At 35.0% G+C, this 14,301-nt stretch overlaps 2 protein-coding genes, 1 long non-coding RNA gene and 1 pseudogene across 3 annotated transcripts; all 4 read left to right on the top strand.

The window, feature by feature from the left end:
• LOC18592718 (sister chromatid cohesion 1 protein 2) lies at positions 557–7,739 on the top strand. Its single transcript, XM_018126381.1, has 13 exons — positions 557–929; positions 1,678–1,942; positions 2,044–2,081; positions 2,146–2,192; positions 2,951–3,009; positions 3,142–4,238; positions 4,672–4,783; positions 5,474–5,604; positions 5,677–6,164; positions 6,552–6,588; positions 6,706–6,727; positions 6,838–6,970; positions 7,260–7,739. Exons 1-13 carry the CDS (start codon positions 806–808, stop codon positions 7,368–7,370), a joined length of 2,664 nt encoding a protein of 887 aa, XP_017981870.1. The 5' UTR covers positions 557–805; the 3' UTR covers positions 7,371–7,739.
• On the top strand, positions 8,183–8,835 carry LOC108663029 (annotated as a pseudogene).
• LOC108663137 lies at positions 10,213–11,150 on the top strand. Its single transcript, XR_001929141.1, has 3 exons — positions 10,213–10,233; positions 10,922–11,052; positions 11,125–11,150. It is a non-coding gene; the product is annotated as an uncharacterized LOC108663137 (long non-coding RNA).
• On the top strand, positions 11,170–13,076 carry LOC108663136 (sister chromatid cohesion 1 protein 2-like). The gene is made up of 5 exons (XM_018126382.1): positions 11,170–11,608; positions 11,996–12,032; positions 12,150–12,171; positions 12,282–12,414; positions 12,704–13,076. The coding sequence occupies exons 1-5, from the start codon at positions 11,297–11,299 to the stop codon at positions 12,812–12,814; spliced, it is 615 nt and encodes a 204-aa protein (XP_017981871.1). The 5' UTR covers positions 11,170–11,296; the 3' UTR covers positions 12,815–13,076.

The raw sequence follows: 14,301 nt of genomic DNA on the forward strand, positions 1-14,301 counted from the left end.
TTTCTTTTTCTTATCCAGAACTAAGTCATTTTGAGCTTTGCTTATAAACCTAATAAAAAAAAGCCTTAATTTCTCATTTCTTTTCTCTTCTTTCTCTCACCTACTCGACTCCCTCTTCTTTGACATTAATCGTCATCAGTGATTTTGACATTTGATATAATCTCAAATAATCATTGCAATATTAATTTATTTATAAGATAAAGATGTGTAGTAGTTGTATAGAAATATTCTTTTATTGTTTACAAATCTAAATTAAACAATCTTAATTAGAATATCACCAAGACTTAATACTTTTTTGAGGCACATACATAAGATTTTAAATTGCACAAAAAAGGTAATTAATACAAGTACAGAAGTTTTAAATTGCAAAGACAGGTAAGCAAAGCAACAGTTTACCAAAAACATACACTGTTTTAGTCATAGGAGAAGGGTCGAATAAGGCAAGGCCATTACTGTCATTTAACGTTCACTCACAGTAATCAAAGTAGAAAGACAAAAACATCACTAAAATCTTAAGAAATGAAAATAAAATAAAAACCCAAGGATCTGTCACAATTTTCCCCCTCAAATTAAAACTCCTAATGGAAAAATAAAAAAAAAAAAAGAAGAAGAAGAAAGTTCTAATTGAGAGGCTTGCAAGGCACACAACTCGACCGTTTTCTTCTCAAGTAACCTTCGCTTTGCTCTCTTCTTCTGCTGCAGAGTGCTGCAGAGTCCTCAAAGGTTCCAAATTTCTGTATTATGTTTATACAATCCAAAACCCCTAACAGAGAAGATAAGAGAAAGAGAGAGAGAGAAAAAAGCCATGTTTTTTTCGAAGGGCCTTGTTTCAAAGAAAGGACCTTTAGGCGCCATATGGGTAGCTGCTTATTTCTTCAAAAAGCTCAAGAAAGCTCAAATTTTTGAGACTAATATCTCCACTTCTGTTGGTTAGTCTCCCTTTTTCTTCTCCTTTTCAAATACCCATTGTTCTTTTCTTTTTATCTTTGCTTCTTTTGTGTCAAAAATGAGACTTTAACAAGGTCATATCTCTCAGGGCCATTATAGTTTCTTCTGTTTTTGTTTTACTCATATTTTTTTTTGGTTATATATGAAGTAAATGCAAGGTCGATAATTGTTTTTTTGTTGTCCTTTTCGTCTGTTTTCATGTGCTGTTCTTCGTATTGAGAAGATAAAGTACAAATAAATTGTGAAAGAAGGAAAGTATTTCAGGTGGTGGATGGGAATTGCATGATACATTTCTGTAAAGTGTGTTTTTGTTTTTGTTTTTTTTCTTCCTACCATGTGTATAGCGCCCACAATGCCTAGGATAACCTTAAACCCTTGTATGGGTTTTGTTTATTTCTTTTTCCTTCACTATTCTGTTTCTTGTTTGAAAGTGCATATTACTGTGACCTAGTTTCTTGATGCTTCATTTCAATCCTATCTATATACATTTACATACATACACACATACATACATATATATTAATTAAAAATTTTCAAGCCTGTCTGTAATTTAAGGAATTGCGCTTCAAGTTGAAAGAAAAACAAGCTGGTGGTAGTTGATATTATATGTTGTTAGTAGAAATTAAATAATTTGGGCATTTTGAACTTTTGCAATTTTCTGAATGCCTATCCTTTCATATGCATTTTATATGTTTTTCCTCATTTTATACGTGTTTTTGTGTCTTGCAGATAATATTTTGCAAGACCAGCTTGATATTCTCACATATAGAGTATTGGCCTACCTCCTTCTTGGTGTGGTCAGAATATACTCCAAAAAGGTTGAATATCTTTTTGATGACTGCCAAGAGGTGCTGATTAAGATAAATGAATTTGTGGTTAGAGAAAAAAATAGAGCAAAGAAGGAGGCACTCCGTGCAAGATGTTTCTCTATTACGCGACCCGTGAGCTTTGACTTAGATGCTTTTGATCTGGAGATTCTTGAAGAAACTAGTGGGTATGCTAATCTAGTAATCTAGTTTAATAACAAACTTCATGTTCTTTTTTTTTTTTTAAATTCTTTTAATCATGCTCAATATCATGGTTTCCTCTTTCCAGAGACAATGCGGTGCCTCACGAAGACATAACTCTTAAAGGTATTGATATTGCTTCAATTTTTTTTTCCATGCTGTGCTTATTAATTCAACATTGATGAAACAGATGTAGCTTGGAAAAATGCTGGAATAAGGCAATATTCTCTGGACAGGGTATGTATCATCTGGTCATATTATGTAAATGGTAATTTCATCAAATTATACTGAGTTTAGCTTATATCAGTCCTTTCGGTTGAACTTGTTGCCGCTCATATCTTTATTCTCTTTTACTTTGTCATAAGATCCTTCTATTTTTTGTGATTCTTGCCAATATATTAGATTGTTAGTCCAATATGTTATTTGTTATTGAAAGTGTAGTTTGTGCCAATTTTCTCCTCAAATAATCATGCATATAGTTTGCATTCAGTTTTTGGTTAGGATGAATATCAAGGATCAAAAGCAACCCCCAGGACTAATATTTAGACTATTATCCCAACTAGTTGGAATTGTTTATGGTGTATCCTTTCTACCGCAGGATTTATTAACTGTAGTTTAGTTGCATAATAAAGGGAAATAATGTTTGGAGATATTAACTGAAATCTATAGGTTTTTTTTTTTTTTTTTTTATAATTTTGTTAAAAACTCATTCAGCTATTTTTCAATGTAGTCATTGCACTAAAGGAACTATAGATGAAAACTTGGATTATATTGATCTTGAGGTCAATTTTCTCTGCTTTTAGGCTGCAAGGGGCAATTTTTCGCTGTGGAAGATTGTTTTTCTGGACCATATGTGACCTATATATACAATATAGATACATTTATGGTTTTTAAAGATTGTCAGAATTATCAGTAGTGGTTTCCATGCTAAGATTTTTATGTTGGTTTTGGCACTTAGTCTAAAAATCCTGATTTGCACAAATTGACTCTTTCAGTCTGAGCAGTTTGAAGCCTTGGATGATGATTTCTTGATGGATGATACTCTAATTGAAGAGTAAGCTCATAAATCTCAATTGTTAGGTTCTCAGAAATTCTATATGTTTACACATGTTCTTTCCTTTATTCTTTTTAAGAGAAGCTCAAACTTTTGAAAAGATCTCTTTTAATCATATGCTTTTTGCTGCAGTTTTTCATGTCACCTGATGAACTTCAAGACGGAATCAAGAACATCACACGGAGTATGTGACTTGGAACTAAGTATGGAAAAGCTTCGATATGATGAAGAGGTTGCACATCTCAAAACAGTTAGTGGGGTTGAGGAAGACCCTCCAAACCTTGTTAAAGTTTTTGATAAAAGTGACAGAGAGCGTGTAGAGGTTCCTGACATGGCAGTTTTGGAGAACCATATGACCTTAAAAACAAGCAGGGAGAAATACACTGATAGGTTCTTGTCAGAAGAAGGTATGAATCTTCATAGTGAGGCTGAGGAGGATCCTCTAGGTCCACTTAAGCCACTTGCTGAAGATCAGACTAAAAGAGAAAAGATGAAGGATCCAGATTTATCAAAATCAGACAATGAAATGCACCAGGAAGACCATGTAAGCATCTTGGAAGCACGCACAGATGTTCCAGACATAGCAGGTTCGGAAAACCATATGGAAAGAGAAGCAAGCAGGGAGAAATGCAATAATAGGTTCTTTTCAAAAGAAGGGGTGAACCTTCGTAGTGAGGCTGTCGAGGAATGTCCAAGCCCTTTTAAACCACTTGCTGAAGATCAAGCTGATAGAGAAAAGATCAAGGGTCCAGATCTGCCACAATCAGAAAATGAAGTACACCAGGTTATGGAGGAAAATCATGTAAGCATTTTGGAAGCATGTGCAGAAGTTCCAGACATTGCAGACTCAGAAAACTATATAGGAACAGAAGCAAGCAGGGAGAAACCTCCAGGTCTCATCAAAACTTTTGGTGAAGAAAAAACTAACAGAGAGAAGATGAAGGGTCCAGATATGGTGCAATCAGAAAATGAAGTGCACCAGGTTATGGAAGAAGATTGCATCTTGGAAGCAAGTCGAGGGAAGCTTCAGGCTTTCTTTCATATGGACATCGAGGAACCTTCCCCAGTTGTAAGACCACTTGCTGAAGAGGTTCAAACTGGTGCAGAGCTGGATAATTTTCCAGCAATGACAACTTCGGAGGATGGAAAGTCTCAGGTTGCTGCAAAAGACCATTCTCTGTTAGTTACATCGTACGCAACTCCTCAGTCCAAGCTGCGAGGTGCTTCAGGTATAAGAAAACTTAGGATAATATCTTTTCTAGCCTCTTCAGAATTTGTCCTTTCAAATTTTTGTTTGATACTTGATAGTTAACTTGATTCTTGTTTTTTCTGATTTGACAACTGCAATTGTTTTCTATGTTGCTCTGACTCTTTATTTTCCATGAAGTACCCATGTCCAACACATATCTGATGGACATGAGTATGGAGGTCTGCCTTCCAAGTATAAGGAAAAACTTAGAAAAAATATAGTGTACTCTTGAAGACACATACCTGTGTCCAACACTCACCCCAGAGTCTGAATAATATAGATTCCTTTCACTCTATGCTTTGCAGAATTTGATTGGAACTTCCGTTTATGTTATAAATTTTGAGTAAACTAAATAAACTTGGTGTTTAACATTTAAAACATTTGTCCAATACATAATTCCTCCTTTAATGCAGGAGCCACTGCACCACATTTTATGCCTATCCGAACGCCTGTGACCAAGGAGCGTGCTCGGCTTTCCAGGAAAAGAAAATGTTTCTTTGATGACATGATAGTTTTTCCAAATGAGTAAGCTATGGTTACCTCATTTTTTATCCCTTTGTCTATTAATTTTAAGTAATTTTAGATTGTTAATCAATTTTTAACTCTAATCCAGACATTGTTGTGTAGCTTTATACATGGTCCTGACTGCTGAGCTTGATTATCACATATGACAACAATAATTGTATTTGTTGCCTTATGAAATAGCCATGAATTGGATTTTATGATGTAGTTGGAAATAAGATGTGTTCTTAGACTTGCGCTGAGTACTAAATTGGGTAATATTAGGTTTGATCTTTAATCAACAGATTCTGTAATTGGTGTTGCTTGCTCATATGAGATGTGCATCTACCGCTGCAACATGATTAAGGTCATATAGGAATTCTATGGTAAACCTCAGTTTACTATAGAGCTCATTTTGTAGTTTAACAGCATTTCACTTGGCTTCTCATGCCGTCCACTATAAGTTGATCCAGCTATTGCTTAGGATAATTTAATTTCAATTTGCATGTTCTATTTCTGGATTGCAACATGCCCAGCACTAGCTGTCTTCTTGTAATTGATTAAATAGCTGCGGCACCTTTCTATGGGAAATGATGCAGTATAACTTTTTACTTAGGATATTGGTTCTTGATAAAATATGCAAGGGGTACAAATAACTGAAGTTGACAGCTAATAACTTTATAATTCATTAAATTTCATGTGCAATGTTTTCAGCTTAATGAGGCAGTGGATAAAAGATGCAAGTGATTTGGTGTCTAAGCGGAGAAAACGTACTGCTCTAGATGCAAGGAAGACCCATCGGGTTTTCAATCTTTCCCAGAGTTTCTCAGAGGCTTCGGTTCCTTGTAATTCCACTATCATAGTTCTACATGGTCTTTTTCTACTTATGCCCTCATCGCTAATCATATTGTTGGCAGGCACCTCGGAGCTTAAATCTCTCGACTATGGAAAGCGATTGAGACTTCTTGAATCTGTTAAAATCATGAAATCTCCAGAAAAAATAGATGTGTCAGAAGCTCCTCCTATTGGTGGATCCTTTGACGAAGCAGAAATTGCTCCAGAGACTGTTGAAATCAGGGATCCTCCAGCTATGTTAAACCTCTCAAAATCTCCTCTTTTTGATGGATCCTCAGAGCAGACAGGAATTGCTCCTCAAACACCTCGTCGGCACTCACCTCCCCTTGTTGGGGGAGAACAAACAGAAATTGCTCCGCAAACACCTGTACCACACTCAAAATCAGTGAGACGATTGGAGAGCCCTGAGTACCTCAAATGTGCTAACTTATTTGAAGTAGGACATGCAAATTTGGATCCTACTGAAAGTATCGAGAAAGAATCTTCTCTTATTGAAATTGTAGAAAAAGAGCCTTCCCTGAGCAAAGATGAAGTTCTTGATCTCAATCTGGTGAGCAAGGAGAAATGATATTACTGATAGCTGCCTTAATGTGATAGAGAATAATCATCTGGCAGGGCTGCCTTATATATTGATGAAAGTTACAAAGCATAGGAATTAGTTTACAAACTGAACCACGCATTGCATCAACGTATTTTGCTATATTTGACGTGCAACTTCTTTCAAATTATATTTTAAATCATCTAAGCATGATAAGGTTGAACTTTAAACCCGAACCAAAATAGTATTTGAGACGACGATTGGTGTCTCACAGTGCTGGATGGTTTAGAAGCTTCTACCTGCTTATGAAAATGTATCAATTCACATGTTAGTTGATTGTTGGCTTCCCTATTCAAAGCATCTTATATTAGTCATTTACTTGATTAATATTTTGGTCAGGAGATACATTCAGATGGAGATGATAACCAGGAACAGGGTAAGAGCTATTCGAATTGTTCTTTATTTTAAACTTTGATCTGGTCAGTGGATTCATTTTAGATTGCACATTGTTGTTACATGTGGGGTATTCTTACCTGAATTTTGTCATTTGCAGATGGATGGTCAATGAGAACTAGGTAAGATAAATACAGCCTTTACCATACTCTTTTGACTTAAATGGTTAAAGTCAATCCCTTATGCCTGCTTGCAAAACTTCCTTCCAATTGGTTAAATCTTTGTTGCACAGAATGGTGGCAAAGTATTTGCAGAGAAGTTTTCTAGGTCAAAGGAAAAGAGGAGAGGAGGAAACGTTGAAGTTATCACAGATTTTGGAAGGAAGAACAAAGAAAGAAAGCGTGAGGCTCTTTTATGAGATACTGGTATGTTGCAGCCAGTGACTTACCTTGAGAATCAATTGTTCACTGTGGTAATAATTTCACTCAAGCCCGGTGCACTGACTCAATTGGTTAATGCCATTCAAGTAGGGCTTCTCAACATGAGGTCTACCCAACTTGGACCAGTCACTGGTTCAAACCATGTCACACACTATAAATTTGTTATCTTCAAACTTAAGACTTTCTTGAGCACACACGAGCTGTTGTTTTTGACAGCTAAATTGGAATATTTGATGTGATAATTAACAATGGTATAAAAATATCAATTTTGCAGGTGTTGAAAACTAAAGGACTTGTGGATGTGAAGCAAGACACTGCTTTCGATGACATTCTTGTCCAGCAATCTCCTCAGTGGGACCAAACTTGCAGAACTGATGGGAAGTAGAACTGCTGGAGGATCTGTTTGTTATTTGCGAGAAGTAGAATAAGTCTTTTGATGAGGATCTATTTGTTAATTGCAAGAAGTAGAATTAGTCTTTTGATCCTAACCCATGTTAAATGAGTTATAGCGGTAGTCCCTCTGTAAATTGAGTAGTTCTGTAAATGTTATCAATTTTAGCTGATATAGGAATCACAAATGTTCTCATTAGAAGAGTACAAGGAAAAGAGGATGTAACTACTTTTTCTTTTTTAGATAGGGTCTTACTTTGAGAGCTTATCTTAGTGATTTGAATAACTTAATCAGAAATCTCTGTGTAGACCATTGTTTTTGATGATTTAATGTCTTTTTATTCAACAACAATGACTTTGACCATCCTGGAAAGCATGAGATGCTGTGAGCAAAGTATTGGTTACATTGAATAAGAAATGAGCGAATTGTTTGATTGAATGTCGACTAAGATTCTTGTAAGTAAATACATAAAATAGAATGACTTTAGAACAAATAAAATGTAATATCTGAAGGCTTCTTGGACAATTCATCTTTGACTTTATAAGAGTTTGAATCTCTTGAAGCTTGTGAGTTTCCATGATACTTCACATTCAATGGAGATGTCTCTTGCTCTCAGATGTCTTTGACATAAAATACTGCCGGTGTCTTTATAATTCAGTAAGGCAATCAGATTTTGTTTCAATTTACAACCAACTTAGAGCTCATTATATCTTGGTAAGACTTTTGCTCTACTCTTTACACAGAAACACAAAAAAGGCATACTATTTTCAACAGTTTTTAATGTTTTGCAATTTGCAGAAGCTGGAATGAACCTCTTAGGAGGTTTTTGGAACAGCCCCATTGGTCCCAAAACAAGTCGCTTTCGGGGCGCTGTCACCAACTGGGGCATTCCTACTGTTGTATGCTCACTGAAACCGAATCCATGTCCTTGTCTTGTCGTCGATTTAAGCATAATTCAGTGTTTTTTGATGACATTTCTATGATGGTTTTGTTTGTTTACAGGCCCATTTAGACACAAAGAAACCACCAGAAACGATATCTGGCAACATGGCTGCAGGTTAATTTCCTCATGTTTAATCTCTATAGACATCTTTTTTTATCATTTCTTTTATTCTTCATGCTAGCAGGGGTTGCAGTTTAGAAAACCTGCTTGGTTTTTTGCAGCTATGTGCGTTTATTCTTTGTTATACATGAGGTTTGCATGGATGGTATAGCCACGCAACCTCCTCCTTGCATGTCATGCCTCGAATGAAACTGTGCAGCTTTATCAGCTCTCCCGTTGGATGAAGTTTCAGGGGTAAGCACTAACATTTTAAACCGTTTTTTCCATTTGCTTCTGTTTCTCTTTGCAAAAACTAGTTTATCCAAGAAACAGGTAGAAATGTTTCTAATGATGGGGGTGGTCTGCAGCAGGTATTCCCCGAAGAAAAATGAAGCTGATCAAACACAAAATGTCTGAGATCATTACTTGCAGCTTGATCCTTAATTAACTCTTACGTTATGGATAGTTTGCCTGTTGCCAATCAGTCATTTGGCATATGCTTTACAGTTTGTATACAAGAAAAGAGCAACAAGGGGTCGTTTGTGTTTGTAGAGAAACATTGAGAACATCCATGATCACTTTACCAAAGAATTTATCAGTTTGTACAATAGCATGCTAATAATGCTGCGCCTCGCAATATTATTTGGTTGTTATTTTGAGTATTTTCATGTTTGTCTAAATCTCATGGTAGGTTTTTTTTTTCTTTAATGGTTCATGGCTAGGCTATATTATTAATTATTAAGAGAAGATATTGTTTCGCTGTCAAACTAAAGGCATAATATCTAAAAAAGCTCTTGATTTATATATAAAAATTTAAATAAGTTTTTAATTTTTGATTATATCCAATCAAATCAAATAAGTTTTTATAACTAACGATTGATTAACTGCCGTTCAAGTTACCACTTATTATTTTATGTCACATGATATTGATGTGACATATTGATATATTATAATAAATGGTTACATAACATAATGACATGGTAACGTGAAATTTTTATTTTTTACATTATGTCACATCAAAATTATGTAATACTAAAATAACAAATGATATTTGAACTAATGATAATTAATTAGTCGTTAGTTATAAAAGATCTATTAAATTCAAAATAAAAAAGTTAATTAAAAATAATAAAAAAAAGAACGTGTTTAAGTTTTCTAAAATAATTTAGAGATTTTCTAAAGCATTATGCCTAAACTAAACATCTCAATTTTTGTTGAAGATGGAAGTTGATATCAAGTATGGTACAACCACTTCAAAATTTTCACTACATACAAATTAACTGCCATTTTAACAAGTTTTGTAAAAAGTATTTATATTGAAAAATAATATTAAATTATGAAATTTAACATGTTTAATTTAAAATATGTTAATCATTAATTTTAATTTGAACAAACTTTTATATAAATCTGCAAATACTTTAAATTCAATAGAAAAGACAAGATTTACAATTAAAATGTCTTTTTCTTTGACTTGGGAAGATAACCATTACAATAAGGGCCTATATATATATATATATAAAAGAAAAAATCTATTTCTAACCTCAAAAAGAAAGAATTTCCAATCAAAATCTTCTGGAAATTGAACACTTTTTTTATTTGTTAGGCTATTACGTTTATTTAGAATTGGGCTGAGTGCTAGCACAAGTCTAACCCAATAGCCCAATTTAATAACCGAGTGCATATGCAGTTGATCCTTCTATGATAACCCTAGATAAGGATTACTGATTGGAGTGCAATATAATTACTGCTCCATAACAAAACTTTCTCCAGGAAAAGAAAATGTTTCTTTGATGGCATGATAGTTTTTCCAAATGAGTAAGCTATGGTTACCTCATTTTTTATCCCTTTGTGTATTCATTTTAGGTAATTTTAGATTGTTAATCAATTTTTAACTCTAGGCCAGACATTGTTGTGTAGCTTTATATATGGTCCTGACTGCTGACCTTGATTATCACATATGACAACAGTCATTTTATTTGTTGCATTATGAAATACATGAATTGGATTTTATGATGCAGTTGGAAATACGATGTGTTCTTAGACTTGCGCTGAGTACTAAATTGGGTAATATTAGGTTTGATCTTTAATCAGCAGATGCTGTAATTGGTGTTGCTTGCTCATATGAGATGCGCATCTACTGCTGCAACATGATTAAGGTCATATAGGAATTCTATGGTAAACCTCAGTTTACTATAGAGCTCATTTTGTAGTTTAACAGCATTTCACTTGGCTTCTCATGCAGTCTACTATAAGTTGATCCAGCTATTGCTTAGGATAATTTAATTTCAATTTGCATGTTCTATTTTTGGATTGCAACATGCCCAGCACTAGCTGTCTTCTCGTAATTGATTAAATAGCTGCGGCACCTTTCTATGGGAAATGATGCAGTATAACTTTTTACTTAGGATATTGGTTCTTGGTAAAAAATGCAAGGAGTACAAATAACTGAAGTCGACAGCTAATAACTTCATAATTCATTAAATTTCATGTGCAATATTTTCAGCTTAATGAGGCAGTGGATAAAAGATGCAAGTGATTTGGTGTCTAAGCGGAGAAAACGTACTGCTCTAGATGCAAGGAAGATTCATCGGGTTTTCAATCTTTCCCAGAGTTTCTCAGAGGCTTCGGTTCCTTGTAATTCCACTATCATAGTTCTACATGGTCTTTTTCTACTTATGCCCTCATCGCTAATCATATTGTTGGCAGGCACCTCGGAGCTTAAATATCTCTACCATGGAAAGAGTTTGAGACTTCTTGAATCTGTTAAAATCATGAAATCTCCAGAAAAAATAGATGTGCCAGAAGCTCCTCCGATTGGTGGATCCTTTGACCAAGCAGAATTGCTCCAGAGACTGTTGAAATCAGGGATCCTCCAGCTATGTTAAACCTCTCAAAATCTCCTCTTTTTGATGGATCCTCAGAGCAGACAGGAATTGCTCCTCAAACACCTCGTCGGCACTCACCTCCCCTTGTTGGGGGAGAACAAACAGAAATTGCTCCACAAACACCTGTACCACACTCAAAATCAGTGAGACGATTGGAGAGCCCTGAGTACCTCAAATGTGTCAACTTATTTGAAGTAGGACATGCAAATTTGGATCCTACTGAAAGTATAGAGAAAGAATCTTCTCTGATTGAAATTGTAGAAAAAGAGGGTTCCCTGAGCAAAGATGTTCTTGATCTCAATCTGGTGAGCAAGGAGAAATGATATTACTGATGGCTGCCTTAATGTGATAGAGAATAATCAGCTGGCAGGGCTGCCTTATATATTGATGGAAGTTACAAAGCATAGGAATTAGTTTACAAACTGAACCACGCATTGCATCAACGTATTTTGCTATATTTGACATGCAACTTATTTCAAATTAGATTTTAAGTCATCTAAGCATTATAAGGTTGAATTTTAAACCCAAACCAAAATCGTATTTGAGACGACCATTGGTGTCTCACAGTGCTGGATGGTTTAGAAGCTTCTACCTGCTTATGAAAATGTATCAGTTCACATGTTAGTCGATTGTTGGCTTCCCTATTTAAAGCATCTTCTAATAGTCATTTACTTGATTAATATTTTGGTCAGGAGATACATTCAAATGAAGATGGTAACCAGGAACAGGGTAAGAGCTATTCGAATTGTTCTTTATTTTAAACTTTGATTTGGTCAGTGGATTCATTTTCGATTGCACATTGTTGTTACATGTGGGGTATTCTTACCTGAATTTTGTCATTTGCAGATGGATGGTCAATAAGAACCAGGTAAGATAAATACAGCCTTTACCATACTCTTTTGACTTAAATAGCTAAAGTCAATCCCTCATGCTTGCTTGCAAAACTTCCTTCCAATTAGTTAAATCTTTGTTGCACAGAATGGTGGCAAAGTATTTGCAGAGAAGTTTTCTAGGTCAAGCGAAAAGAGGAGAGGAGGAAACAGTGAGGTTAACACAGCTTTGGGAAGGAAGAACAAAGAAAGAAAGCGTGAGGCTCTTTTATGAGATACTGGTATGTTGCATCCAGTGACTTACCTTGAGAATCAATTGTTCACAGTAGTAATAATTTCACTCAAGGCCAGTGCGCCGACTCAACTGGTTAATGCCATCCAAGTAGGGCTTCTCAAGATGAGGTCTACCCAACTTGGACCAGTCACCGGTTCAAAACATGTCACACACTATAAATTTGTTATCTTCAAACTTAAAGCTTTCATGAGCACACACAAGCTGTTGTTACTGACAGCTAAATTGGAATATTTGATGTGATAATTAACAATGGTGTAAATATATCAATTTTGCAGGTGTTGAAAACTAAAGGACTTGTGGATGTGAAGCAAGAAACTGCTTTCGATGACATTCTTTTCCTGCAAGCTCCTCAGTGGGACCAAACTTGCAGAACTGATGGGAAGTAGAACTGCTGGAGGATCTATTTGTTAATTGCAAGCAGCAGAATTAGTGTTTTGATCCTAACCTATGTTAAATGAGTTATAGTGGTAGTCCCTTTGTAAATTGAGCAGTTCTGTAAATGTTATCAACTTTAGCTGATATAGGAATGACACATGTTCTCATTAGAAAAGAACAAGGAAAAGAGGATGTAACTAATTTTTCTTTTTTTCTTTTTTAGATAGGGTTTTACTTTGAGAGCTTATATTAGTGATTTGATTAACTTAATCAGAAATCTCTCTGTAGGCCATTGTTTTTGATGATTTAATGTCGTTTTATTCAACAACAATGACTTTGACCATCTTGGAAAGCATAAGATGCTGTGACCAAAGTGTTGGTTACATTGAATAAGAAATGAGCAACTTGTTTGATTGAATGTCGACTAAGATTCTTGTAATTAAATGCATATAATAGAATGACTTTAGAATAAATAAAATGTAATATCTGAAGGCTTCTTGGACAACTCATCTTTGACTTTATGAGAGTTTGAATCCCTTGAAGCTTGTGAGTTTCCATGATTCTTTCACATTCTATCGAGTTGTCTCTTGCTCTCAGATGTCTTTGACATAAAATACTGCCGGTGTCATTATAATTCAGAAGGCAATCAGATTTTGTTTTAATGTCTAACCAACTTAGAGCTCATTATATCTTGGTAAGACTTTTGCTCTACTCTTTACACAGAAACACAAAAAAGACGTACTATTTTCAACAGTTTTTAATGTTTTGCAATTTGCAAAAGCTGGAATGTGTTAGAGATAAAGCATGCATTGACTCAGCTTGCATTTATATTATCTTTTGTTGCACTTTGCTTCATTGTACTGGTTTTTAGGTAAAACTTATCAGCTGAAATGTGGTGTCTGTGTGCATGTTAAAGGTTTAACACTTGTCTTTTAGTATAAACAAGTGTTAGATGATTGATGCTTGTATATATTGTAAGTCTGCTAACTAATGAAGTAACTTTCTCTTCATCCGCTGCCTTGTTTTCTTTCTTTCACAGCTCCCAGCTTTGTTTTTATCATTTTGTTCTACTTTCATATCATGGTATCAGAGCTATAACCGATCCTTGTACCAGATAAAAGACCTCTTTTCATCTATCAAAAGCTTATTTCCTTAGCAATATGTCAGCCTCAACTGTCACACAGCAAACAGCACCCATTTTCGATTGTTCCAATTATCCTGTGTGGGCCATTAGAATGAAAGCTTTTCTCATAGGAGTAAATCTGTGGAATGTAGTTGAAACCGAGACACCAGTACTAGCATTGAGAGATAATGCTACACTAGCACAAGTAAAGCAATATGAAGAGGATATAGAAAAGAAATACAGAGCTTTATCCTTTATACAGTCTATTGTTACCGAATTTGTTTTCAGTCGAATTATGGGATGTGAGATTGCTAAGCAAACTTGGGATAAGCTTGAAGAAGAATTTTTAGGATCTGGTAGAAACAAACAGATTCG

The sequence above is a fragment of the Theobroma cacao genome, chromosome 8 (assembly GCF_000208745.1).
Source record: "Theobroma cacao cultivar B97-61/B2 chromosome 8, Criollo_cocoa_genome_V2, whole genome shotgun sequence".
Classification (NCBI taxonomy): domain Eukaryota; kingdom Viridiplantae; phylum Streptophyta; class Magnoliopsida; order Malvales; family Malvaceae; genus Theobroma; species Theobroma cacao.